At 49.9% G+C, this 27,900-nt stretch overlaps 2 protein-coding genes across 2 annotated transcripts in view; one reads left to right on the top strand and one right to left on the bottom strand.

The window, feature by feature from the left end:
• Window positions 1–5,073: 5,073 nt before the first annotated feature.
• On the bottom strand, window positions 5,074–17,476 carry MRPL21 (mitochondrial ribosomal protein L21). The gene is made up of 7 exons (XM_017886807.1): window positions 17,356–17,476; window positions 13,746–13,803; window positions 11,101–11,186; window positions 9,686–9,849; window positions 6,511–6,563; window positions 5,998–6,101; window positions 5,074–5,193 (listed from the first exon to the last, which is right to left on the bottom strand). The coding sequence occupies exons 1-7, from the start codon at window positions 17,453–17,455 to the stop codon at window positions 5,129–5,131; spliced, it is 630 nt and encodes a 209-aa protein (XP_017742296.1). The 5' UTR covers window positions 17,456–17,476; the 3' UTR covers window positions 5,074–5,128.
• A 22-nt stretch (window positions 17,477–17,498) lies between these two features.
• IGHMBP2 (immunoglobulin mu DNA binding protein 2) overlaps window positions 17,499–27,900 on the top strand; it is a 39,807-nt gene continuing 29,405 nt past the window's right edge. The window contains exons 1-5 of the mRNA XM_017886813.1: window positions 17,499–17,702; window positions 19,682–19,851; window positions 23,427–23,619; window positions 23,817–23,914; window positions 25,939–26,102. Of these exons, the coding sequence (XP_017742302.1) occupies window positions 17,617–17,702; window positions 19,682–19,851; window positions 23,427–23,619; window positions 23,817–23,914; window positions 25,939–26,102 (711 nt within the window). The 5' untranslated portion in view covers window positions 17,499–17,616. The remainder of the gene's footprint in view (window positions 17,703–19,681; window positions 19,852–23,426; window positions 23,620–23,816; window positions 23,915–25,938; window positions 26,103–27,900) is intronic.

Consider the following 27,900-nt stretch of genomic DNA (forward strand, 5'->3'; position numbering starts at 1 on the left):
AAAAAAAAAAAAAAAAAAACTATAACATTTACTTATATTTCTGCTTAATATGTTATTTTTTCTTCCCGATATTCCAAGATGCCTCTGATCTTTCTTTCCTGTTTAGACAATATTTTTTTAGCCATTATTAAAGTGCATTTCTGGGTGAAAAACTGCCTTAGTTTCCCTTCATCTGAGAAAGTCTTTATTTCTCTTTTCTTTACTGAAGAATATGTTTGCTAGGTATAGGAGTCAAGATTCAAATCCCTGTTTTAGCACTTGGAAAACACTGTGCCCTTCCTCCTGGCCTCCATAGTTTCTAATAACACATTTTCTGCCATTTCTTTTTTTTTTTCTTTATATGTATGATTTTTCTCTGCTTGCTTTCAACAGTATTTATTTTTGTACCTTTTTTTTCAGAAGTTTAATTATGATGTGTTTTGTTGTGTATTTCTTTAGTTTTATTCTGTTTGAGGATTACGCAACTTCTTGAGTTGATATTTTACGTCTTTAAAATGTGGGAGGTTTTCAGTCATTATTTATTAGAGTATTTCTTCAGTTTTTCCCTCTTCTTAGACTCCAATGAAAAGAATGTTAGATCCTTTCGTAGTCTTACTAGTCTCATCAGTTCTTTCTTTCTTCCTTCCTTCCTTTTCTTCCTCTCCTCTCCTGTCTTTTTCTTTCTCTCTTTCTCTCTGTCTCTCCTTTCTTCCCCTTCCCTTCCCTCCCCTCCCCTTACCCTTACCCTTCCCCTCACCTCTCCACCTCTTCCCTTCTCTTCCCTTCTCTCTCCTTCCCCTCCCCTCCCTTCCCCTCCCCTCTCCTCTCCTCTCCTTTCCTTTCCTTTCCTTTCTTCTTTTTGAGAGGGAGTCTCGCTCTGTTACCCAGGCTGGAGTGCAGTGGCGTGATCTCAGCTCACTGCAACCTCTGCCTCCTAGGTTCATGAGATTCTCCTGCCTCAGCCTCCCAAGTAGCTGGGACCACAGACGCGTGCTACTATGCCTGACTGATTTTTGTATTTTTAGTACAGACAGGGTTTCACCATGCTGGCCAAGCTAGTCTCGAACTCCTAACCTCAGGTGATCTGCCTGCCTCAGCCTCCCAAAGTGCTGAGATTACAGACATGAGCCACCGTGCCTGGCCTCAAACCGTGCCTTTCTTATAGAAAGTCACAAAGAAACAAGAAGCCCCGCAGTAATAACTATTCACTGCAACCACGGTCAGCCACCTCCGAAACTGTAGCCTGTAGCCCTTGCCAGTGACACTGAGGTCAAGCACTCTCTCCCAGTACAAAATAATCCTGGGTATCTCAAAAGCCAGAGATCTGGTAGCTCAACGCAGAAGACAACAGTGCTTTAGACCTGAGGGTCTTGGGAGCTCATGACTCTTGGGGCTCCACAAGGAAAACAGAAGATCCCAAATAGGGGATGTGCATGGCACCTTTTTCTATGTTCTTCAAGGGGTCTCAGGGCTGCTAGAAGTCTCCTCAGGATTTCTTCATGTGGTATCAAAGATGGCAAAAGGAAGGAGTCTTAGAAGAGCAAATTTGGGGAAATTTTAAGTTTTCTAAAAGGTAAATGAAATTCTACATTTTTCTCAGCAAAATCATGTCAAAATGCAGAGGCTCAAGCCTGTAATCCCAGCACTTTGGGAGGCTGAGGAGGGTGGATCACATGAGGTCGGGAGTTCAAGACCATCCTGGCCAACATGGTGAAATCCTGTCTCTACTAAAAATACAAAAAATTTAGCCTGGCATGGTGGCACGCACCTACAGTCCCAGCTACTCCGGAGGCTGAGGCAGGAGAATTGCTTGAACCCGGAAGGTGGAGGTTGCAGTGAGCTAAGATTGCGCCATTACACTCCAGCCTGAAAGACAGAGCAAGACTCCATCTCAAACAAAAACAACCACCACCACCAAAAAAAAAAAAAAAAAAAATGAAAAAAAAGGAAGCAAATGGTTGTAGTTCAGGGCTTTCCCCTTAGAATTTTTTTTTAGATGGAGTTTTGCTCTTGTTGCCCAGGCTGGAGTACAATGGCGTGACCTCGGCTCACTGCCTCTGCCTCCTGGGTTCAAGTGATTCTCCTGCTTCAGCCTCCTGAGTAGCTGGGATTACAGGTGTGCGTTACCATGTCTGGCTAATTTTGTGTTTTTAGTAGAGATGGGGTTTCTCCATGTTGGTCAGGCTGGTCTCGAACTGACCTCAGGTAATTCGCCCACTTTGGCCTCCTAAAGTGCTGGGATTATAGGCATGAGTCACAGCGCCCGGCCTGCTCTGTCCCCATTAAACACTCACTTCCTACTCCTCCCTCCTCCAGCCCCTGGCACCCACCATCCTACTACTTTCTGTTGCTAGGAATTTGACTACTCTAGGAACCTCATACAGATGCTTTTGTGTCTGGCTTCTCTCACTGAGCACACTGTCTTCAAGGTTCATCCGTGTTGTGACATGTGTCAGAATTTCCTTCCTTTTTATGGCTGAATGATATTCCATTTTTGGGATGATAACCACATTCTGTTGATCCTTCCATCCATGGACGGACCCCTGGGTGGTTTCCACCATTTGGCCATGTGAACAGTGCTGCCGTGAACATGGGTGTACAAATGTCTCTTCAAGACCTTGCTGTTGGCCGAATGTGGTGGTTCATGCCTGTAATCCCAGCATTTTGGGAGGCTGAGGCGGTGGATCACCTGAGGTCAGGAGTTCAAGACCAGTCTGGCCAACATGGTGAAAACCCATCTCTACTAAAAATACAAAAAACTAGCTGGGCGTGGTGATGCGTGCCTGCAATCCCAGCTACTTAGGAGGCTGAGGCACGAGAATCACTTGAACCCAGGAGGCGGAGGTTTCAGTGGGTTGAGATCACACCACTGCACTCCAGCCTGGGCAATAAGAGCGAAATTCCACCTCAAAAAAAAAAAAAAAAAAAAATCCTGCTGTCAGTTCCTTTGGGTATAGCCCCAGAAGTGGAATTGCTGGATCACATTATAATTTGAGGAAACTTGTCTAGTTTTTAAAAGGAGTTAACTTTCACCAGTTTGATATTGATAATATTTTATGTATGTATGTATGTATGTATGTATGTATGTATGTATTTATTTATTTTTGGGACAGAGTCTCACTCTGTCGCCCAGGCTGGAGTACAGTGGCGCAATCTCTGCTCACTGCAGCCTCTGCCTCTGGGGTTCAAGCGATTCTCCTGCCTCAGCCTCCCCAGTAGCTGGGATTTCAGGTGCGTGCCACCATACCTAGCTAATTTTTGTATTTTTAGTAGAGACAGGGTCTCACCATGTTGGCCAGGCTGGTCTCGAACTCCTGACTTCAAGTGATCTGCCCGCCTCAGCCTTCCAAATTGCTGGGATTACAGACGTGGGCCAACACGCACGGTCAATATTGGTAATATTTTATAGGCATGTCACCAAACAGTTCCCCAGACGTCAGTGGCTGTAGGTAATACAAATAGTGAACACTGACTGAGCCCTTGCTGTGGGTGGCTTGCTAACTGCTGGCTTCCTCACAGCAATGCAGCAGGGCTGGTGCTAGTATGACCTCCATTTGACAGATGAGACAGGGGCTGGGTAATTTGCTCAAGATCACACCCAGCTCACTGGGGTGGGTCTGGGATTCACACTCAGCTCTCTAGCTGCAGAACCCATACATAAGCCCCTCCCCACCACCAAGCTGAACTGCCTGACCGCAGCAGGTGTCTCCAGAACCTGTTCTTTATTTCAAGCATAGTAAGAAACGGAGATGTGTTTATGTCAAATAACATGGAATAGGCCAGTGATTCCTGTCTTAAACATCCTATATCCTGCACATAGAACAGCGACCACAGGAGACGCTGCTGGACTGGCGGGGAGTGAACCCAGAGAGGGGGTGGGTACGGGGAAAGGATGCGAGGCCGCATGATTCCAGAGCTTTCAGATGGAGCTAGCACGAGCTACTGCATTTAGAAATTTATTACTTCCAGATGTGGCTGCATTACAGCTACAAGCACACCACAGCCCCAGGTCCCTCCCACCACCCCCAGCTTTGCTGCAACCAATGTAGAGGCCTGGAGGCCTGACTCTCTGGGTTCTCACGCCTCCAAATTCAGGCTGCCAGGGATGGGCGGGGCCGGGAGCTCTCAGCGCCCCCTGCTGCACGTGGAGGACACGATGGGGGCGCTGGGCCGGCACCCACCAGGGCGCTGGGCACCTGAGGGTTCTTATCTCCAGATCTCAGTGACTCCCCGTGGGACTCCTGGGGAAAATACTTAGCACGTTTGGATGACAGGTTTATATTTGTCACTTGAAGCCCTAACTCTTCTTTTGGAGGATGGCCCCGTCTCTGTGAATGAACCAAACCATGGGCCTGGCGTCATCTGAGAGCCCCTCATCCCCACGCCCAGGTCCTTCCCTTCGCTGGTTCCTTCGCCACTCTGGCCCCAGGACCCTGTCCCTTCTCACCTGGGTAGCTCCCAGCAGGCCCTGCTGCCCGCCTCAGCCATCCCTATAGATCCCGGCAGCCCAAGCCCTCTGGGACTGCCCACTCCTTCCAAGACTGAGTTCAGCAGAGCCTCGGCCTCTGCTCCATTCCTGCTGTTGTCAGTTCCCAGAACGTGCTGTGCCCACTCCCCAGCTGTCCCTCCTCCTGTCCTGCCCAGCCCTCCTGGGTCCCTGCTGCACTGTGCCCCGCCCCGCCCCCCTGCACTGTGATCCCTGCCCGTGCTCGACTGTATGAGGCGGAAGGACCAGGATCAGGGACCCGAGGCCACCTGCTCTGAACCCCAGGCTTACAAAAGCCCTGCTGGAGACAGGTCCATTTCGATTACTCAGATGGAATTTGCTGTTCTCGTCCATCTCGTGGAATCTAGGTTGCGCCTCTCTTGAAGTCAGCTCCAAGTCCCAGCTGCGTCCCCGCCCTGCTCCCTTGGGCCCTGGGGTGGAGGGCTGCCAAGAACACTATTTGTCCAGGCCTGGGAGGGCCATGCTTGTTGTTCTCCCCGAGTTCCTGTTTTCTCTGGCTCGGGGGGCTGCTGCTTACAGACACACTGCTCCAGTTAAACTGTCTACAGCAGGCATACATGGCTCCAAACCAGAACACAGAAACTTGGTCTCCCTGGAAAGCAGGAGTTTATTTTTACCCTTTTGTAAGTATTAACTGGGTAATCACGACAAACACGGAGCGATCTCAATGCTGTTGATCCGGAGGACAGTCTGTGGGGTCACGACGACTGAAAGGAAAGATGTCACAGGCTTGACCACAGACTCTGTTGTCATCAGTCACTGCAGGGGCCCTGCACCCAGCCCTCCCCAGCCAGCGCGGCCCTGGCAACGTCCCCTGCTGCACACGGCCATGTTTATCGCCAGGTGTGCACTGACTGCCTCGCTAGCTTGTTCGTTCACTCTGTCGGCAGGTGCAGAGGCTGGACACCTCACCTCTCCTCCCACACTGTCCATCCTGTGACCTGTGGAGTGCGTGGAAGGATGGCCCCACCTGAGTGACCCTGAGGCTACCTGGAAGTGTCAGAAGGTACACGAGAGGCTCCCCCACCCAGCTGACTCTAAGGTGACAGCCAATACCAGTATTCTGGGTATATTTAACTATGCCCACTGTTGGTGGTTTAGGCCGGCAACTGCAGTTGTAACAAGAGCTGTGAGGGACAGACTTCTGCAGCCGCTCATCTGTGTGGCCCATGCCCTGTGGGTGCCATCCCTCAGGATGCCCACTGTGGGGCTGTCCTCAGTGCAGGCTGCTGGGACAGCCCTAGGCCTGCTGGCAGATTCACTGCTGCGTCGGGGGCAGGGCTAGGCGTCATGGGTTCACGCGTGGAGGGTGGAGGAGCAGGGAAGTGAGGCTGGGTCCTCTGGGTCCTTTGGGTGCTCCCTCTAGGATGAGGGTGGCAAGTGGGCAGTGGCAGCTGGATAGAGACCTGCCTGGGCTTCCTCTCCTGAGACCCACGTGCCCCACACCCTCCGTCTGCATGAGCCTGGGCAACCAGCACCGTGCAGCAGGGCCCAGCGATACTTTCTCTTACTTCTTTTCTTCTTGAAGTTTTTCCTTTTCCTAAATCTCATAATGATTCTTGGCCATGATTCTGTCTTTTCAATGACTGTGGCTTCTACTCGAACAAGATCCTTTCTAGAAGGAAGAAAAATTGATAATAATGCACCTTTTGGATTATTTTTCAAATGCCTTAGGTGAGAATTTCTAAAATGAAGTTACACTTTCTCTTTTGTTGATTATAAAAGTAACACGCCCTCAATGGAAACATTTCGAAAACCATGAAAAAGAACCACAAAGAACAGTTCCGGGGAGTCTGAACAAATCTTAAGAGGACCACACTACCATGAAATAGCGAAAGACCCGTCATTTGGCCTGGATGTTCTCATAGGCCTTAAATGTCCACTATTATTAAGTATAAATGCTGTGTTTGGTGTCAACAGAGAAGATGAACGCAACCCCCCACGTGGCCTAATTGCACTGTGAGCACTGTCTGCACGTCCAGCCCTGCAGCCCCAGACAAAGCCCAGCACCTCACAGCCATTACCCGAGGAGTGGCTTGCCAAGCAGCGTGAAGTTGTCTGCCCCAACCAGCAGGACCTGAAAAAGTTCAACAGCTGTGTTTAATCAGTGGCTCATTACAATGAGTAAGAGAACAGTCGCTAATAACAGGTAGTGACGTGAACGCCACACAAAATGAGAAAGACTGAGAACACTGTGATATGAATTTCATCTGCTGTCTGATGATCTCTTTCATATTCCACAACCGGGTTGTGAGCCGACAAGTGGCAGCACTGCACAGCCATAGGGCTGCCTGAGGAACACGCTCCAACCCTCAGAGGCAGGAGACGCACCATTTGATGATTACATACCATGGATATGCATCCAGATAGCTGCTGTAACCCTCACATTAACGGTGACTTCAAAAACCCTTTCTATCGAAGCATAACACAGAGAGAAAAAGCACACATCATACCATCGTGTCTCTTGGCACAGTTCACAGTTCTGCTAATCTCGCAATGATTTAGGCTCAACTGTATTCTTCCAACGACTGCAAAATTCTCAAGAGCCAGGCAGCCACTCTCAATGCAGGGAAATCATGATGCCAAGTGTGGCTGCAGATGAAGACATCTTTGCCTTCCAAATGCAATAGTCAGCTTTGTTTTTTATTTCGAGACAGTCTCGCTCTGCTGCCCAGGCTGGAGTGCACTGGCGTGATCTTGGCTCACTGCAACCTCCGCCTCCCAGGTTCAAGCGATTCTCCTGCCTCAGCCCACTAAGTAGCTGGGACTACAGGTGCCCACCACCAAGCCTGGCTAATTTTTTTGGTATTTTTATTAGGGACGGGGTTTCACCATGTTGGCCAGGCTGGTCTCAAACTGACCTCAGGTGATCCACCCGCCTCGGCTTCCCAAAGTGCTGGATTTACAGGCGTGAGCCACCGTGCCCGGCCTACAGTGTTCTCATTAGATGTTGGAGATCATCTTAAACTTTACTGATAAGAAAAAATCCAATCATACTAAACTTAAATGTCTGGAGACTAAGTATATCATATAACAAACTCAGCGGACATGCGTATTAGATAAGAGACAAATAATATAACAAGTATTTTTAGAGTTTGTTTCAGCATGACATGCTCACTCCCACTGGGTTTCCTGTTACAAAAAGCAATCTGCTTAGGAGGGGCTTTCTAGAATTTTCTGTTAATGTGAAATGTTTCAAATATGCAAAGGTCAGGCCGGGGGTGGTAGCTCATCACCTGTAATCCCAGCACTTTGGGAGGCCGAGGCAGGTGGATCACGAGGTCAGGAGATCGAGACCATCCTGGCTAACATGGTGAAACCCGTCTCTACTAAAAAAAATACAAAAAAAATTAGCCGGGCGCGGTGGCGGGCGCCTGTAGTCCCAGCTACTCGGGAGGCTGAGGCAGGAGAATGGTGTGAACCCGGGAGGCAGAGCTTGCAGTGAGCCGAGATTGCATCACTGCACTCCAGCCTGGGAGACGGAGCGAGACTCTGTCTCAAATAAATAAATAAATAAATAAAAACCAAAGGTCTGCCTCCAGAGGAGTTTAAATTCATAAAGAAAACCATGTATCTTATATTAATAATTAAGCATCCCAGAAAAATTACCTGTTGCAGAGGTAATTATAATTTTATAAAAAGAGTGGGCAGGCTGGGCATGGTGGCTCATGCCTGTAATCTCAGCATTTTGGGAGGTTGAGGCGGGTGGATCACCTGAGGTAGGGAGGGAGTTCAAGACCAGCCTGACCAACATGGAAAAACCCCATCTCTACTAAAAATACAAAATTAGCCGGGCGTGGTGTCACACACCTGTAATCCCAGCTACTAGGGAGGCTGAGGCAGGAGAATTGCTTGAACTCGGGAGGCAGAGGTTGCGGTGAGCTGAGACCACGCCATTGCACTCCAGCCTGGACAGTAAGAAAGAAACTCTTTCTCAAAATAAAGAAAAGAAAAAAAAAAAAAGAAAAAGAGAAGAGAAGGCAAAAACCAAACAGACGCTCCCAGCAAACAGAATTATAGCTGAAGGCTAGAAATGTCTAGCTAAATAAACAGAACAGCCAGGCGTGATGGCTCATGCCTATAATCCCAGCACTTTGGGAGGCTGAGGCGGGTGGATCACCTGAGTTCAGGAGTTCGAGACCAGCCTGACCAATATGGTGAAACCCCATCTCTACTAAAAATATAAAAATTAGCAAGGTGTGGTGGTGCCCGCCTGTAATACTGGGTATTCGGGAGGCCAAGGCAGGAGAATTGCTTGAACCCAGAAGGCGGAGGTTGCATTGAGCCAAGATCATGCCACAGCACTCCAGCCTGGGTGACAGAGTGAGATTCAGTCTGAAAAATAATAATAAATAGACCATGCAGTTTTTTTTTAAAAAGGGTCTCACTGTGTTGCCCCGGCTGGAGTGCAGTGGCCAATCACGGTTCACTGCAGCCTCAACTTCCCAGGCTCAAGTGATCCTCCTACTTCAGCCCCACAAATAGGTGGGACTACATGTGTGTGCCACCATGCCCAGCTAATTGTTTGGAATTTTAGTAGAGACGAGGTCTCTGAGGTGTCGCTATGTTGCCCAGGCTGGTCTTGAACTCCTGAGTTCAAGCAATCCTCCACCTTGGCCTCCCAATGTGGTGGGTCACCAGTGTGAGCCACCATGCCTGGCCTAGACCATGTACTTTTGAATGGTCAGTGAGGTAAATTAGTACCCAGGGAAATGCCTGTCAACCAGTCTTTACTATTTAAAAACAGCAGCAGCTGTCAAAGCTAATGGCAGAGTAGTGTCTTAGCGGAAACTTAAGTTTTTCCTCATTGACAGGGGCTAGAAAGTGCACTACATCCTTAGCCGGCATTTGTATTATCTCTGCAATCAAGCATTTTTCCCTGGGAATACATTAAGAAGACTGGAACACAATAAAGACATGTATCTGTCCTCAGCACTGTTTAATGTGCCGTCTCCCTTCCTCCAGGAAGCAGACCTGCCGGGCCAGGTGCCGCCCTCAGAGCAGCAGAGGCCTGCCCTGCCCTTGGACCCCAGCCCCGCCGTGGGCGGCCCCCACAGTCCCTTCTGGGCCTCAGCTTTGTTGTCCTCTACCTGAGACGGGGTCAGGGTGGGGGGTCCCTCCTCAGTGTGAGCTGGGGCGTGGGGATTGCACGCTTGGTGGCTGAGCTCCTGAATATCCAGAGAAGCTCGGCGGCCTCACCTTCTCCAGTCGAATTCTCTCTCCACACGCAAGGTCTAGTTCATTTCCAATTAAGATCAGGTCCTCAGAGGTCACCTTCCATTGGCGGCTGGCAAAGTGCACCACGGCGAAGAGCCGGCCATACTGCCCCGTGGCAATCAGCTCATTCACCCTCCTCACGACCTCTGCAGGGGAAGGCGGGGGCGGCCAGTCACCCTCACCTGCTCCCCCACGCACTGCAGTGTGATGTGCAGCTCCTGGCGGCAGGGCCCTAGGGTGGATGTGACAGCCAGCACCCCTCATGAGCACCTCACTGCTGGTGGCCCAGCCCCTGCCCCACCCCCTGCAGGCACAAGTGCAGGCACAGGGCCAATCTGCTGCTTCAGGAGCACGGGCACCGTGGCATATGGGGGCTTGCACAGATGGAAGCTCCCCAAGACTGCGGAGAACACCCAGACCGCCTCCTGTGACTTCCTCGCCTAAGCACTCGGCATGCGTGGCTAGGTTTCTACAACTCTAGGGTGGGCGAAACCCTCCACTTGGTTCATTCTCATGAGAATGAGGAGCCAGCAGACCAGGAGTGTGCAAACCCTGAGAAGCCAAAGGAGAGGCCTTTGCAATGAGGAACCCCCCGCGCATCCCATCCCCATATCCCACCCCCAGGGCAGGACGTGTTCCCTCTGCCTGCCTGCGCCCACGGGCGCTCTGTACTCAGTTCCTGTTACTGCTGCTCGGACTCAGGTCACAGTCCCCTCTCTCCTGCACTGTTTACTCTGAACAAGCATTTAATGGGCACCGACCCCCCGGCCTGAGTGAGGGCGAGACACACAGAAGGGATGACAGAGTGCCTGCCCCGGAAACACTGTCAACACCAGAAGCACCAGCACCGAGGGCGAAACTCTCGGCGGACTTGTTTCACTTGCACGGTATCTGAAACAGTACTTAACATACAAGAAGATTCCACTCGAGGATCTTGATTTCCAGCATTTTGGTGAGTGAAGATCATGGCAATAGTGGCTAATGATCCCGTCCCTTCTGACACAGGATCCAGGTTGACACGAGTCCTGACACCCCTGCATGTTTCTCCAACAGCCTGGGTGGCACCGGCTTCCAGTAATGGTGCTTAACCGTGCTAACTGGGGAGCGCTGTCTCTGCGCCCACCAACAGCGGGAGACGAGATGCAGCAGGGGCTCTGCCCTCACTTATGCCACCTGCCTGCAGTGTGGCAGGTGTTCAGGGAGCAGTTAATGAAAAACATCTGAAATTCGGGTGTTAACTAGTGAAAATGGACATAAGCGCGGGCACTGTGCTGTGTCTGGGAGCACCTGGAAATATGAAGGTCTCACTCGCTCTGCGGCCCGGTGGCCACCTCTGTGGGTGACTGCAGTAGGGTCTGGGTGGTGCCCTCTAGCTCTGTCTCCTAGGGAAGTCTTACCTGCATGGTGTCTGGTCTCCTCAACTGGGTCTGGCAGAACAACTTCTGGCCACGGTGGTGAACTCAGGGATGTTCTAGGAACATATCTGTAAAACACATTTCACAGACAAATGTCACACACACTTGAAAAGGCAGCTCAACTCCTCTAAGAAATGGCCAGGCACAAATGTTAGGAAGGGACCCGGGCAACAAAAAGGCTCCCTCTTTAGGACAGGCCTCGCCCCTCTGGGGTAACCCCGAGGACAGGCTCCCTGTATCCTTAGAGCCACAGGGAACAATGGCTCATCATTCAATAATCAAAGCAGGAACTCTCAGCGTTCTGCAAAAGAGCCCCTGCTTGGGTACTTCTCAATGCTGGAAGGGTGCCCATCCAAGAAGGCTGGGCTTGTGGTGTCTCGGGGCACATTGATCTTGGAGGCACAGGCTGAAATGCCCAGCCCTCCACTTTCCCCACAACCCGGGACATAGCGCCAGCAGCTCTCCCGCCTCCCTTGGCATCTAGTGGTCCTGGAATGGCAGCTCCAATGACCCGTCACCACATCCTGCTCAAACAGGACCACAACATTCCCTGCTCCACCTCTACCTCCTCCTCCTCCCAGGTAGGTGCCTGCTCTTCCTTCACGCCCAGGTGAGTGCCAGGCAGCACTGGCTCGGAACCCCAGACAATTCTGTGTCCTGCTGTCTGCAACTGAGCAAACGGGAAAACAATCACCCGCCTGAAAGGCTGTTAGGATCAGAGAGCTACGGTTCACAGCCGGCCCCAGCACGGCCAGTGAGGGTTGGGTGTCAGGAGTGCTCAGTCCCAGCAGCTATAGCACTGCGGTCCCCAACCACCTCCCCTCCCAACCCTCAGGATGCCAAGCTTGCTGCAGGCAATGCCTTTTTTTTTTTTTTTTTTTGAGATGTAGTCTCACTCTGTCACCCAGGCTAGAATGCAGTGGCGTGATCTCAGCTCACTGCAACCTCCGCCTCCAGGGTTCCAGCGATTCTCCTGCCTCAGTCTCCTGAGTAGCTGGGATTACAGGCACATGCCACCACGCCTGGCTAATTTTTGTATTTTTAGTAGAGATGGGGTTTCGCCACATTGGCCAGACTGGTCTCGAACTCCTGGCCTCAAGTGATCTGCCCACCTCGGCCTCCCAAAGTTCTGGGATTACAGGCATGAGTCACCGTGCCCAGCCCAACATCTTATTTCCTAACTCTCCCCTGCCTGCTCAGCCTCAGGCAGGTGAAGGGGAGAAGAAGGGAGGAAAGAAAGGGGGGACCTAGATTCAAACGGAGGTGTGGGCCTTTCTTTCTGCAGTCTACGAAGAGGGAGGGTGGGTAGATCCCAAGCCGAATTATTCAGAACTGTTTTTAAGCTTTTATTGCTGCTGCCATTGCAAAGTAAAAGTTCAGTCTTTCTACTCCAGGGTTGCATCAGGAGGAAGAAAACGACTTGCTCCATACGCAAAACGCACTGGCCTCCACATTAAGGACCAGGTCCACCCGTCCTGTTGGCTGGTGCACAGGACGGGCTCCACACGAATCTGGGAGAGGAATGAATATTTTCCCAGTGGGGTAGGGCTCGGAGCTCCTAGAAACGTGAACTCTGTGGTCTGTGGTTGGTCAATGACCTTGAGAGACAAGGAGGACATGGAAGGTGCTGCTCTCTACAAAATGTCTTTGACCTGTTTGATGTCTGGTCTCCCCACATGGGTCCAGCAGTGCCCAGTGTGAGAAGAATATGCTGGCAGGAAGGTGCTAACCTCTCACACAGGACACAGGGGAGTAAGCACAACCCACCTACCCACATGCTCACTTACAACTTCTTCCTATGCTCAAAATGTTTCTTCACTTCCTTTGAAAAGCAAAAAAGGCTCCCGCATCTCCCCACTGCAGAGGATCCCTGGAGTCCCAGCAGCAGTAACAGCAGCCAACATTTTATGAGTGCTGCCTGTATGCCAGGCACTGTTCTAAGCGCTTTAAATGTATACATTTACTTAATCCTCTCCAACACCCATGCAGATCGAAACGAACACTACTTCCATCTTGCAGAAGCTGGCGCCCCAGGCTGTGAGGGGCAGCTGGAACTGCACACCGGGGGGTCCCTACAGTAACTGCTATCCCTGCACTGCTCCGGTGTCTCCCACCAGCGAGGGGGACTTTGTCAAATGTTTCCTGCAGTTTATAATACCTGAAAAATGTTTCTCAAGTATAAAATGTTAACACTGAATGTGCTTTTTCAAATAATGAGTTTCTCTTAGAGACTCTGATACAACCTTCCTCATCATAACTCACTGAGTTAGGACTTCAAGCTCCTCCATGATAAAAGAAAGCAAACACATATGGAATTTCTCTTTGGTCTCTTGCAGTTACGTCTTTATTTATTTTAAGGATCTGAGAAAAATACCGTCAAAAAAGTTAAAGCTGAAAGTGGTGATGCATGCCTATAATGCCAGCTACTCAGGAGGCTGAGGCGGGAGGATCGCTTTAGGCCAGGAGTTCAAAACCAGTCTGGGAAACACAGTGAAATTCTGTCTCTTAAAAAGAAAAGAGGAAATTTAAATATTACTGAGAACCAAAAGGTAGGAAGTTTTGACTTCAGAAAGATGGTTCTACAAATGAAAGGAAAAGCGGCACCAAAACCCACATTTTGATATTACCCTGGTGGAAATGAAGTGCTCTGTGAATTGAACCTTCGAGAAGCAGACCAAAGGGAGGCTGAGGGAAGAAGAGAAACACAGATCATTACTATTAATACTAGAAATGCAAATTGCCCTTTACGATGCTAAATGCACGACTGCTGTTCCTGGTATGTGGTATCAACCACTGCATGACAGCCTGCCCACAGAAACACCTAGGTGAGCAAACGTACAAGAACGTCACTTCCAGCTACTGGTTATATGTGTTGAGATCAGTTTGCCACACCATCTACAAGCGCCTCAGACCAGAACCTCCCGCCCACTGACTCATGCCTTGACTAACTGCCCAGTAGGTTCAGACCCTGTTCTGTGTCCAAGTGTGGGAGTAGCCTCCAAGATGGCGCTGCTAAGCCCCGCCTCCTGCTGTTCTTACCCCATCGGCCCACTGGGAGTGGTCTGTGTGTCCGACAGCTTGTGACAGACGTGCTAGCACATGGGTTCTGGGATTAGGTGATAACCAACTGAGACTTCCATCTTGGATGCCCGTGCTCACCCTCTCTGATCTCTGGCCTTAGGGCTGCCCTGCTGTGAGCAGCCCTACCTAGAGGTCCACATGGCGGGGAACTGGGCCTGTCGCCAACACCCACAGGAACAACCTTGCAGGTGGATTCTCCAGCCGCTGGCGCAGCAGAGTCTTGAGATCACTACAGCCCCTGCAGACTCGCTTGCTGCAAGCTAAGACCCTGAGCCAGAACCAGCCACCTAAGCTGCTCCTGTGTTCTTGACTCTCAGAACTGGTGTGAGTTAATAAATGTTTTAAGCTGCTAAGTTGTGGGGTCATTTCTGATGTAACCGTAGATAACGAATACCAGGAATACACCAGGGAACAAAGACATTCAGTCTGCTGAGAAGACAGGGGCTCAAAATAAGTGCTTAGGTGTAAAAAGCAGAGAACAGTTTCTCAATAATCACTTTTAACTCAGCTATAATTTACACACCATAAAAACCACCCTTTTAAAGTTCACCCATTAGCACTGGCTCCCCATTTGCGTTTCCTCGGCTGCTTTCTCCGCTCTTCTCCCATTTGGGCTCCTGGGGCTCAACCCTTGGCCTTGACTTCTTTTCTGCCCATGGCCATTCCTCTGGTGACTGCATCCAGTCTGATGGATTTAAACGCCCCAAATGTGCTGGCGACTCCCAAGTTTACACCTCCAGCCAGGGCTTCTCTCCTGGATTTGCATGCCCACCTTCTATCTGCCTTAGCCACTCATGTCTGACGTGCACCTCACACCTCCAGAGGCTCCTCATTTCTTCCCATGCCTACTTCTCCCACACTCCTCCCTCTCTCATGAGGGCAACTTCATCCTCCCAGTTGTTCAGGCCCCAAACCTCCATCAGTTTTGACCCTTCTCTCGCACACTACTCAGCCAACCCATTCAGCAAATCCATGTCACTATTAAAGACTTAGTAGGCTTCTGTACCTAATTTGCTTCTAGCTTTGTTTTTGGGTCCACAGGGAACAAACACTCTCCCACAGGATTTCCTTTAGATCGTCCTGGAGACTGTGACTGTGTACTTCCATCCTGTCTCCTTTGCTCACTCTTCAAGGCCTCAGCTGCTCACTGTTTTGGTCATCTTGTCTCTACTCCCTTCACTGTGTGTCTTTCTCTCTTAACGCGTAAGTCTATACTTGAACATAGCATTGGAGGGGTGGTTTCATGTAGGTAGGTAGAATGGAGTAAGCCCCACTGCTTTTGTAAAAACTTTCCTGCCTACTTAAACCTAAGTTTTATTATGGAAAATGTCAAGCATACAAAAATAAAGAGAACAGAATAGTGAACTCTCTCTCAATTATCCCTTTCCAGGTTCAACAGTTACCAACTCACGGCCAATTTTGGCATCTACATTGCCTCTGGCTCAACTCTGATTATTATTACTTTCTTAATAGACTTTATTTTTTAGTGCAGTTTTAGTTTCACACCAAAATTGAGTGGAAGGTACAGAGAGTTCCCATATGTCCCCTGTCCATGTGCCCATAGCTTCCTATTGACATCCCTCACCAGAGTGGTACAATCCTTACAATTGATGAACCTACATTGACACATCATTGCTATCCAAAGTCCATAGTTTACATTAGGGTTCGCCCTTGGTGGTGTACATTCTATGGATTTGGACAAACTTATAATGGCATGTATCTACCATTATATCATACAGAATAGTTTCACCGCCCTAAAAATCCTCTGAGCTCCACCTATTCATCCTTTTCTCCCCAATCCCCTTACCCTCCATCTATCTTTTTACTGTCTCCTTAGATTTGCCTTTTCCAGAATGTCAAAGGCTACAAGATGTAGCCTTTTCACGTTGGTTTCTTTTACTTAGTAACATGTATGTGAGTTTCCTCCATCTCTCCTCATGACACATTTCTTTTTATTGCTGAATGATATTCCACTGTATGCATGTGCTACAGTTTATGTAATCGTTCATCTCCTGAAGGACATCTGGGTTGCTTCCAAGTTTTGGGAATTATGGAACAATTCTTTTAATATCGTCCAATATAGAGTTAGATTCAGTTTTTCATTTTTGGGATCATGGTGAGACATGAGACCCAGGTTTAAAACATACGTAAACACTCGCGCACACAAATACACACTCCAACCATTTTCAGGCAGAGATTTATAGTTTTTAACGAATATAACCCTTTTGGAGCCTCGTATCAGCCCAGTGCCTTAAATATGGCTGTTTCTTTTGCTGAATGAGTTCAGATTAGGCGAGGATATCCATCATCATTTTTCAGACCGGCTTGCAGCCTGGGTGCAGTGGTTCAAGCACAGGCTTTGGAGCCGAAATGACTGCGCCTGAAGCACTCTTCCTCCACTTCCTGCTGTGTGACCCTGGGCACGTTACCTAGCTCCTCTGAGCCTCACTCTGCTCCCCCATAACATAGGAGCTATACCAAAGTTCAAGGGCTATTGTCAGTATTCAGGCTACTAACCAAAAGAGTCAGAATCTGAACCCGGGTTTCCCTCAAGGGAGGAGACCACCCCTCATATTGTCTTATGCCCAATGTCGGCCTCCAAAGAAAGAAGAAGTAAAAACCAAAAGGTAGAAATGAAATCCACGGGCAGACAGCCCAGCACCGCACCCTGGGCCTGGTGGTTAAAGATCGACCCCTGACCTAATTGGTTCTGTTATCTATAGATTACAGACATTGTACAGAAATGTACTGCGAAAATCCCTATCTTGTTTTGTTTCGATCTAATTACCGGTGCATGCAGCCCGCAGTCACGTACCCCCTGCTTGCTCAATCAATCACGACCCCTCACATGCACCCCCTTAGAGTTGTGAGCCCTTAAAAGGGACAGGAATTGCTCACTCGGAGAGCTCGGCTCTTGAGACAGAAGTCTTGCCGATGCCCCTGGCCGAATAAACCCCTTCCTTCTTTATTTCAGTGTCTGAGGAGTTTTGTCTGCGGCTTGTCCTGCTACACCCCGACTCCAAAACCCGTGCTATATTCACCACAAATGCGATCAACACACAAGGCACCAGGTCGGACCCAGGCACATACGTGGCGAGACCGTAGGGAGCAGCGCTCGCTCTGCGTCCTCCCTTCCCCGCATATCCCGGGTCTCACCTGCTCCGGGCCCCGAAGGTCTCAGGATGCTGCGGCTGCACGCGGACACCAGCCGCCCTAAGGTGACCGTCAAGGGGGATGCTGCCATGGCGGCCGCCATCTTCCCACAGCCTCGGCCGGAAACGGAAATGACGTGATCGCGTGCGTAACTCACGGGCCCGGTGGGGAACACAGGTCGTGCTGTAACACCTGCCGCGCTGTAACACCGGCCCGGCGCGTAAGGGGGACGTCGGCGGCTCGGGGCCCAGGCTGGCGGCGGCGATGGCCTCGGCGGCTGTGGAGAGCTTCGTGACCAAGCAGCTGGACCTGCTGGAGCTCGAAAGAGACGCGGAGGTGGAGGAGCGCAGGTACGGGCGGCCGCCGGCGCCGCTGCCTCGCGGTTGGTCCCGCCGTCTCCCGGGCAGGGTCTCCGAGGGGCTCGGCCTCACAGCCTAGGGCGGGAATTTCGTCTCCGACCCCTGGAGTCCGGGTCAGGGACCGTCCGTCCCCTGCTTGGCCACCTCCCGAGTTGTCAGTCTCATTACCTCCCGGGCAGCGCGTTCCGTTTTGGGCCTAAGGAGAAGCACTTTCATTTCTCGACCCGAGACCCCCCTAAGCTAACACTCCTGGGCCCTGGCCCCGACCCCAGTTCCACCTGCAGCGGGTTAGCGGCCCTTTCCCTTATTCATTCAGTCAACATGGTTTGCACCCCTTCTGGGCCAGGCCCCGGCAGCATGAGTCAGGTGCACTGGCTGCCCCCAATCCGGCCAACGGCGGGCTGGGCAGGAGCACAGTCCCTTCCCCTCCAGCGCGTCCAGGGCCGGCTGCGTGCGTGTGGCGGGGAAAGAGCCCGGAGGAGGAACACCCTTCCCTGGGGAGGGTCAAGGTGGATTCAGGAGGAGGTGGTGCCTGAAGGAAAATTGGAGTTAAGCCGGTGGATGCGGGGTGGGGTGGGGAGCCAGGTGAGAGCCGGGCTTGTTTCCGAATGGGACTATTTATTTGTCCAAAACAATCAGAGTTAACGTTTATATACTTTCCATGCGTTAATTCCTTTACACGTCATCCCATGCCAGCCCTACAATGTAGATTTTTTATTTTTTAGACAGTCTCGCTCTGTCGCCCAGGCTGGAGTGCAGTGGCACAGTCTCGGCTCACTGCAGCCTCCACCTCCCGGGTTCAAGCGATTCTCCTGCCCCAGCCTCCTGAGTAGCTGAGACTACAGGCACGCACCACCACGCCCGGCTAATTTTTTTGTATTTTTAGTAGAGTCGGATTTCGCCATGTTGGCCAGGATGGTCTTGATCTCCTGACCTCGTGGTCTGCCCACCTTGGCCTCCCAAAGTATTGGGATTACGGGTGCTAGCCACCGTGCCCGGCCACAGTGTAGGTTTCTATTACTATCATTTTCCATCTAAGGAGATGGAGACAGAGAGGGGTTAATTAAGTAACTTGCCCCAGGGTGACACACTATAGCCCGATTTGCTGTCAGGCAGTCTGCTTCCAGAGTTTGCAGTCAGCCATCCGTCGGTAGGATTTGTCTGAGACGCTTTTGATCATGGCAATAGAGAACTTTTGCAGTTATGTTGACTGTTAGAATCCCAGCCGCTTCACTGATGGCTGTGTGACTTTGCGGGTTCTTTCTCTGAGCCTTTAACTTACTTCACCTGTGCAACTGGGGTGATTCCCACCTCACAGCCTTGCTCTGAGAATGAAACGATCCCTTGCCGGTCAGGTGCTCAGCACGGTGTTAAGGACAGAGTCAGCCCCCACGGCAGTGGCTCTTTCTGAGCATGCTGAGCAGACTGGCAGGGCGAGCCTGGGAAGGGCCTGGCTAAGGGGCTAGCCTTCTGTTCTGTGTGGAGAATGGGCCATCAGCGGGGTCAAGCAGGTGAGGGAGGCGAGTAGATTTGCATTTTAGGAGGATCTCGTGGGTCCCCTGCTTTTGATTGGACCTGGAGAGGCCTAAGGTAGTTGAGAGGTTCCGTTTAGTCCAGGTGAGCAGTGATGTGAATTTGAACCAGGGCTGTGGCGGCCAGGATGAGAGGCAGAGAAGTCCAGGTAGCAATGGGAGGGGCCTGATAGGACTTAGTGACAGATGGGAGTAGAGAGGGGAATGCTGATTGAAGGATCTGTCTCAGGTAACTGGGAGAAGGGTTGCGGCATTAACTACCCTAGGGGGATGTAGGAGGAACGGGATTGGGAGTGGGGCAGATTCAGAGTTTCATTGGGACATATTTAGTGCCCGTGAGTAGATCTTTTTCTATGTTTCTTTCCCTTTCACTTTTTCGGGTGGGTGGAAGTAGAAATTGGTAAAAATCCTGAAGCATCAATACCGGGTGTCTTCCAGGTCCTGGCAGGAGAACATCTCTCTGAAAGAGCTCCAGAGCCGAGGCGTGTGTTTGCTGAAGCTACAGGTATCCAGCCAGCGCACTGGGCTGTATGGACGGCTGCTGGTCACCTTTGAGCCCAGGCGATGCGGGTCTGTGGCAGCTCTTCCCAGTAACAGCTTTACTTCTGGTGTGTGCGTATTGACCTAGACAGACATTGAAATTTACTGGCATTCAGACCATGAATTGTACCCTCATAAAGACTAAATTGCAATGACCAGTTGGAGAACAAAGCATTGCAATGAAGAGCTCTTAATCAGAAGTCCAACAATTGATGTGGGTTTTAGTTGTCTAGATCAGCATTGTCCAAAACGGTAGCCATTAGCCATACGTGGTCACCAAATGTTTGAAGTGTGGCTCGTGATTGCTGTAGATACAGAATACACACCAGATTTGGAAGATTATGTTAAAAAACAATTGGGATTATCTTGAGTAGTTTTTCTGAATACTGATTATATGCTGAAATAATGGTTTTCATATATTGGGTTAAATAAAATATATTGTTATTAAAATAATTTACCCATTTCTGTCTTTTTTTTTTCTTTCTTTTGAGACAGAGTTTCGCTCTTGTTGCCCAGTCTGGAGTGCAGTGGCGTGATCTCAGCTCACTGCAACCACCACCTCCCAGGTTCAAGTGATTCTCCTGCCTCAGCCTCCCGAATAGCTGGGATTAGAGGCACGCGCCACCTCGCCTGGCTAATTTTGTATTTTTAGTAGAGACGGGGTTTCTCCATGTTGGGTCAGGCTACTCTCGAACTCCCAATCTCAGGTGATCCACCTGCCTTGGCCTCCCAAAGTGCTGGGATTATAGGCGTGAGCCACTGCACCCAGCCTCCTTAAAATTTTTTAATATGGCTACTAGAAAAGTTAAAACTACACATGACTGGGTGCCTGTAATCCTAGCACTCTGGGAGGCTGAGGTGGGTGGATCGCTTGATCTCAGGAGTTCAAGACCAGTCTGGGTAACATGACAAAACCCGTCTCTGCAAAAAATAGAAAAATTAGGCAGACGTGGTGGTGTGCGCCTGTAGTCCCTGCTACTTGACAGGCTGAGGCAGGAGGATCGCTTGAACCTGGGAGGTTGAGGCTGCAGTGAGCTGAGATCACGCCACAGCACTCTAGCTTGGAGGCAAAGTGAGACCCTGTCTCAAAACAGAACAAAACAAAAAACAAAAACAAGAAAAAACTACATGTGACTCTCGTTATATTTCTATGTAATGGGTAGCCTTGATCCAGCTGGTAAACATGCAGTATGTGTACTTCTGTATTCCCAGCCCTTTCTTGTGCCAAGCATGCTTTGGCTAAACTTGTGCCAGCCTGGTTGGAAAGGAGGGGCAGTTAGAAGAAACTTCTTAACCATACCCCTGGGACGCTTGTGTTAGACAACCACAACCCTGGAAGCCTGGAGGAAGCAGCGATGCCAGGGCTGTACTTGTTACTATGAAAGTGTCTCTGCCTTGTTTTGGTGGTGACAGAGTTTTAAATTTTGTATTTTGATTCCATAGACTTTTGCCCAACAATTACTGGAATACCGACTGGATTTAGAAATGAGATGAGGGTATTGAGAGAGAAGAGGGCCAGGAGGGGAACCTGCAGATTGGAGTCAGACCTGAGCAGAGTTTGAGCTTTTTTTTTTTTTTTTTTTTTTTTGAGACAGAGTCTCACTCTGTCACCCAGGCCGGAGTGCAGTTGTGCAATCTTGGCTCACTGCAACCTCCACCTCCTGGATGCAAGTGATTCTCCTGTATCAGCCACCCAAGTAGCTGGGACTACAGGCGCCTGCCACCACGCCCGGCTAATTTTTGTATTTTTTTAGTAGAGACAGGGTTTCACCATATTGGCCAGGCTGATCTGGAACTCCTGACCTTGTGATCTGCCCGCCTCGGCCTCCCAAAGTGCTGGGATTACAGGTGTGAGCCACTGCGCCCGGCTGAGTTTGAGATCTTACGCTTGCTTACTTGTTATGTGACCTAGAGTTAGTTATTCACCCTCCAAAGACTGGGAGCAGCAGTACCTTGTAGCTTTGCCATCAGGATTGAAGTTGCGTGCAGGTGGTTTGAAAACTCTGAAATGCAAAGGTAAAAATGTGTATTTATTCAATAAGTGTGGAGTGCATGACCTAAGAGGTTAATAATAGTTCATAAACAGTAAGTCAGAAGAAGCAGCGTTTATACAGAAAAGTAGCAAGCTGAAATTTTGGTTGTTGATAAAGCTGTTGATCAGATTCAGGTAGAGTGGTTATCTGTTCCTTTTCTGAGGAGCAGTCTTAAGTCTCAGTAGCTCAGAAATAGACATCCAGAAATGTGGGGTTCTATATAAGATGGCCTGTGGAAAAGTTGCAGTAGGGATGGGATCCTCTGTCTGGGCCCGTAGTGGCCCCTGTGGCACAGAGCCTCTGTCCCGCAAGCTTGTTGCCACCTACTCTTTGTGAAGTTAGGAAAGGAAACATGATTCGAAGTACAGATGAAACTCAGTCTCTAGATTTCAGACATGGGGAATACATGGGGTGTAAACGGGTGTGGGTGACCCGTGCTTTTATCTCGGAGTGGATTCTGTTTCAGTTCTTACTGCCTATGTTCTGAGTAATGAAAATCTGAGTCAAGGTGGCTTAAGCAAGAAGGGAATGCATCAGTTGTTGTAACTTGAAGGCTGACTTCGGGACCCAGAGGAGCGTGCCAGGACTTAGTTTCTTTCCATTTCTTGACTCTGCCGTCTTCTGAGTTTTTGGGTTTTTTTTGTTTTTTCCTTCTTAGACTCCAAGTCTTGCTCTGCTGCTCAGGCTGAGTGCAGTAGCGCAATCTTGACTCACTGCAGCCTTGAACTCCTGGGCGCAAGTGATCCTCCTGCCTCAGTGTCCTGAGTAGCTGGGATTACAGGTGGGAGCCTCTGTGGCTGGCTTGGGTTGATTTTTGTCTCAGGTGCCTCGTGGTACCAGTTCTAGCCCCTAATCCTCTCAGGTCTCCGGTCTCGCTGGAGAGACTGAGTGTCTCTATCCAGATGGCCAAGCACAAGTCTCAAGAAATGTCAGGCCTCTGACTTGGCCACATGCCCGTCCCTGAAGCAGTCACTGTGGCCGGGGGCATGTGAAGCACTGAATGGCTGAAGCGTAGATCAGGGGAAACCCCCTGACTCACCTGACAGATGGGAGACACAAGACACTTGTCATAGACAGCAGGAAGGGCTGTGCTGCGTGGCCATTTTTTCATGGAATGTTCTTTTCCAGATGTGCTTGTGGCCCTTGCTTCTTTCCACGTCCACCCTGCTCCCCACAGAGGCCCTTCCTGCACAATCTTTCTGGAATAGTGTCGTCATCCCTCTCCATCCCCTTCCTGTGCTTTATTTTTCCTTAGAGCACTTAGCGCCGATCTAGATAGCTATGTTTGTTCTTTCTCTCCTCCCTGACATGAGGGCAGGGACTGTCCTTACTCGTAGCACTGACCAGAGCCAAAACAGTGCTTGGTACACAGTAGGCACTTTAAATATTTTCCTGAATGTCTTGCTTGGTTTGAATAGTTCATTGATCTCAAGTCAAGTTTCTTATATGATTTCGGTGTTAAACTTTTTTTTTTTTTTAACTGTTACTGATTGCATTTACTAGAGAAAGTAACAAAGATAAAATATTTGAAGTATGCTGGATTTTATGACATAAAATGGTATTGAACCTTTCCCCAGTGTCTTGCCTAACTGAGTCTTTGTGTTTTGCAGGTGATATAGTGGGTCTGTACGATGCTGCTAATGAGGGCAGTCAGCTGGCCACCGGGATCCTGACCCGGGTCACCCAGAAGTCGGTCACGGTGGCCTTTGATGAGTCCCACGATTTCCAGTTGAGCTTGGACCGAGAGAATTCCTACAGACTGTTGAAACTTGCCAATGATGTCACTTACAGGCGACTGAAAAAGTAAGTGGATGTGACTGGAAATCCTAAGTACCATCTTCCTTCAACATAGCTAACTCATTCCTACCATGCCTGTCGCACAAAAGAGTGTGACAGGTCCTGGTGTGGGTGTGGCCCTCTTGTGAGTTGGCGGCACCTTTGGGGCAGAGGCCCAGCCACTGAATTACTGGTGTTCTAATTTTCGTTTTCTCCCTCGGCAGAGCCCTGATTGCTTTAAAGAAGTATCATTCTGGCCCAGCCTCCTCACTCATAGAAGTGCTCTTTGGCAGATCTGCTCCCAGTCCTGCCAGTGAAATACGTAAGAACTTTTGAGTTTTCTTTTTTGGTTGAAATCACTACCGAAAGTATAGAGAACAGTGCAACCTTGGCCCGTTTAAATAAGAGTTTGAGAAAGTATGACTAGAAGAAATCTCCCTGAACATCTTTGTAGAAATGTCTCGGAAGGCCTTGTATGAACTGGGCTATCCTCCTCGTACTCAGTCCTAATGAAGTAGCTCATTCCATTGAGGTTTTTTATTTATTTATTTTTATTTTTTAGAGATGAAGGCTTGCTCTGTCACCCAGAGTGGAGTACAGTGTTGCGATCTTGGCTCACTGCAACCTCCGCCTCCCAGGTTCAAGTGACTCTCCTGCCTCAGCCTCCCAAGTAGTTGGGAGTACAGGCGCCTACCATCATGCCTGGCTAATTTTTGTATTTTTTAGTAGAGGTGAGGTTTCACCATGTTGGTCAGGCTGGTCTTGAACTCCTGACCTCAGGTGATCTACCCGCCTTGGCCTCCCAAAGTGCTGGGATTACAGGTGTGAGCCACCGTGCCCGGTCTGTGCACTTTTTATGTCCTTCGCTGTTCTTGGAGAATGTCATTTTTGAGAGGAGTTTATTGTCCCATCCAGTTACTGCCCATGATTTGGCAGATTTAATGGGAGTATTGGACTTGGCCCGTTTGTAAAGCAGTGGCTTTGGCCAAGCCTCAGGCAAGGGTTTCCCCACAGCTATTTTCTATCATGCTGTGCTAGGCAAGCCAGTGTTGTGTTAGCTTCAAACACGCAGGACTACTTCTAGCGCTCTTTCAGTGTGCAGTCCCTCAAGATGTCTTATTTTGTAAATACTCATTTTCTTTCTGCATTTTCCTTTGGAAATTCTAAATGCACTCCCATTTCAATAACACTTTATTTCTATGAAATATTTACTGAAGGGCTCCTTTGCATCAGAAACTGAATTAGAAATATATGTACTGTGTCTTAGGGACTCTGGAATAGCCTGGCTATAGCATGGGAACATGGGGTTCGATGGCCTGTTACTAGCTCCACACCCTGCCGTCTTCCATGTTGGCTTCAGTCTCACAAGTCAGGGTCAGCAAACACCCTCTGCTTATGAGCTGCTCCTCATCCAGTAGGTGTCTCTGTGTGGTGGGCACCATGTAGCAAATGCCGTGGCTGCAGGGCTAAGCACAACAGCACCTCCTCTCAAGAGCACAGCATAAGAAGCAGGTCTTGGTCGGGCGCGGTGGCTCACGCCTGTAATCCCAACATTCTGGGAGGCTGAGGTGGGTGGATAATGAGGTCAGGAGATCGAGACCATCCTGGCTAACACAGTGAAACCCTGTCATTACTGACAATACAAAAAATTAGCTGGGCGTGGTGGCACTCACCTGTAGTCTCAGCCACTCGGGAGGCTGAGGCAGGAGAATCGCTTGAACCCGGCAGGCGGAGGTTGCAGTGAGCTGAGATCTTACCATAGCACTCCAGCCTGGGCGACAGAGCGAGACTCTGTCTCAAAAAAAAAAAAGCAGGTTTTTAGTCTTGGTTGTGGAAGATTCAGAATAGAAACACGATCCTAGAATTTGTTAATCATTTTTTTTGTCATTTGTCTCTTTATCATTTTATGGGCACTTAAAAGAGGGACAATATGTTAGAAACGAATGTGCTCTAGGAAACATTTCCTTCATTCCTGTTACTCTAGAGCAGGGGTTGGCAAACTTTTCCCATAAAGGGATGGATTGTGAATGTTTAGACTTTGTGGGCCATGTCATAGCAGCAGCCAGCTGTAGATGGTATGTAAATGAATGGGCGTGGCTGTACTCCAGTGAAACTGACCAAAACAGGCAGCCGACTGGATGTGGCCCACAGTTTGCGGATCCCTGTTCAAGGAGAAACGTTGTGAAAATAAAGCGGACTTAATTTGGTGTTGATTGGATTGCCCCTGGGGAGGTCCAGTACGTTCCTGACAGGCATCACTCATCCCCGGGGGCGCTCACTCTGTGAGGAGGAACGCTCACAGAGCTCCCCAGAGCTCCTGAGTTTCACACTGCTCGCCTTCCACAGACCCGCTGACATTCTTCAACACCTGCTTGGACGCCTCCCAGAAAGAAGCGGTTTCATTTGCGCTGTCGCAGAAAGAACTTGCCATCATCCACGGACCTCCTGGCACTGGGAAAACCACGACTGTGGTTGAGATAATTCTTCAAGCTGTGAAACAAGGCTTAAAGGTGGGCACTGCACGCCACTTCCCTGTCAGAGCTCGTCAGCTCCTGGTCTGTTGTGTTCCGTGAGTGCTCAGCGGCCTTCCGGCCTCAGTTCTAGTGGGACGGGTCGGGAACATTACTGAGCATTTATTGATGGATCGTTGGCCTGGCCCTGTTTGGTTTCCAGCAGCCCCGTGAGTCTTGGGGAGCACGCGCAGGCACCGCAGCCTGGGTTGTTGAGAAAGGCTCCTGGAGCCCTCTGAGGCGTGGCAGCCTTAGTGTCGGCCAGGCCCTGGCCCGGGGTTTATTTGCTCACCATGCTTGCTGTGCTCGCACTCCTCCGTGTGCAGGCCCATGCAGGGGCCTGGAGTCGGCCCAGTCTGTGCCCGTGAGGAACTCAGCGTCTGGTTGAGGTGTTAACGGCTAATCAGATAGTCTGGTTAATGGATATGATGCACATGTCCAGTGCACAGGTGACTGATTTTCTGAGATGTGGAATATAATACTGTACATTATTATTCACTTACATTTTAATTTATTTTTATTTTTTTGAGACAGAGTCTCACTCTGTCACCCAGGCTGGAGTGTGGAGTGCAGTGTCAGGATCTTGGCTCCCTGCAACCTCCACCTTCCGGGTTCAAGTGATTCTCCTACCTCAGCCTCCTGAGTAGCTGGGATTATAGGTGCGCGCCACCATGCCTGGCTAATTTTTGTATTTTTAGTAGAGATGGAGTTTCACCACCTTGGCCAGTCTGGTCTCAAATTCCTGACTTCAGGTGATCTGCCTGCCTCGGCCTCCCGAAGTGCTGCAATTACAGGCGTGAGCCACCGTACCCGGCCCAGTTACATTTTTAATGACTGAGAAAGGATCTTTTATCATCATCTGCCTCAGCTTGAGTCATTATGGATCTTGGCACATGGAGAGCTTTTGAAAACCTTTCTGGTTTATAAAATGTTGGATAATGATGAGAATTGGAATAATGGCCAGTTTTGTAGGTGGACGTTCACTGGGTGCCGCCTACCACCAGGCATCCTTCTGAGCACCCTTTGAATCCTCACTGAAACCTTGTGCCAAGGCAGGTGGTTAGTGGCCCCAATCTGTAGACGAGGAGGCCAGGCACGGTGGCTCATGCCTGTAATCTCAGCACTTTGGGAGGCTGAGGCGGGTGGGACACCTGAGGTCAGGAGTTCAAGACCAGCCTCGCTAACATGGTGAAATCCCATCTCTACTAAAAATACAAAATAATTAGCTGGGCATGGTGGCAATCACCTGTAATCCCAGCTACTCAGGAGGCTGAGACCAGAGAATCTCTTGAACCCAGAGAGGCGGAGGTTGCAGTGAGCCGAGATTGCACCATTGTACTCCAGCCTGGGCAACAAGAGCGAAACTCCATCTCCAAAAAAAAAAAAAAGATGAGGAAACTGAGAAACAAGGTCAAGTGCCCAGCACTCAAAGTGGCAGAGCCAGCGGTGGAACTTGGGCAGAGCTGCAGAGAAGCCTGCCACTTGGTTAAAAGATTATGTCCAATGGGCCGGGCCGGGTGCAGTGGCTCACGCCTGTAATCCCAGCACTTTGGGAGGCCGAGGCGGGCGGATCACAAGGTCAGGAGATCGAGACCATCCTGGCTAACACTGTGAAACCCCGTCGCTACTAAAAATACAAAAAATTAGCTGGGCGTGGTGGCGGGCGCCTGTAGTCCCCGCTACTCGGGAGGCTGAGGCAGGAGAATGGCATGAACCTGGGAGGCTGAGCTTGCAGTGAGCCGAGATCCGGCCACTGCACTCCAGCCTGGGCGACAGAGCGAGACTCCATCTCCAAAAA

Source organism: Rhinopithecus bieti, unplaced genomic scaffold (assembly GCF_001698545.2).
Source record: "Rhinopithecus bieti isolate Rb0 unplaced genomic scaffold, ASM169854v2 scaffold_1014, whole genome shotgun sequence".
NCBI lineage: Eukaryota > Metazoa > Chordata > Mammalia > Primates > Cercopithecidae > Rhinopithecus > Rhinopithecus bieti.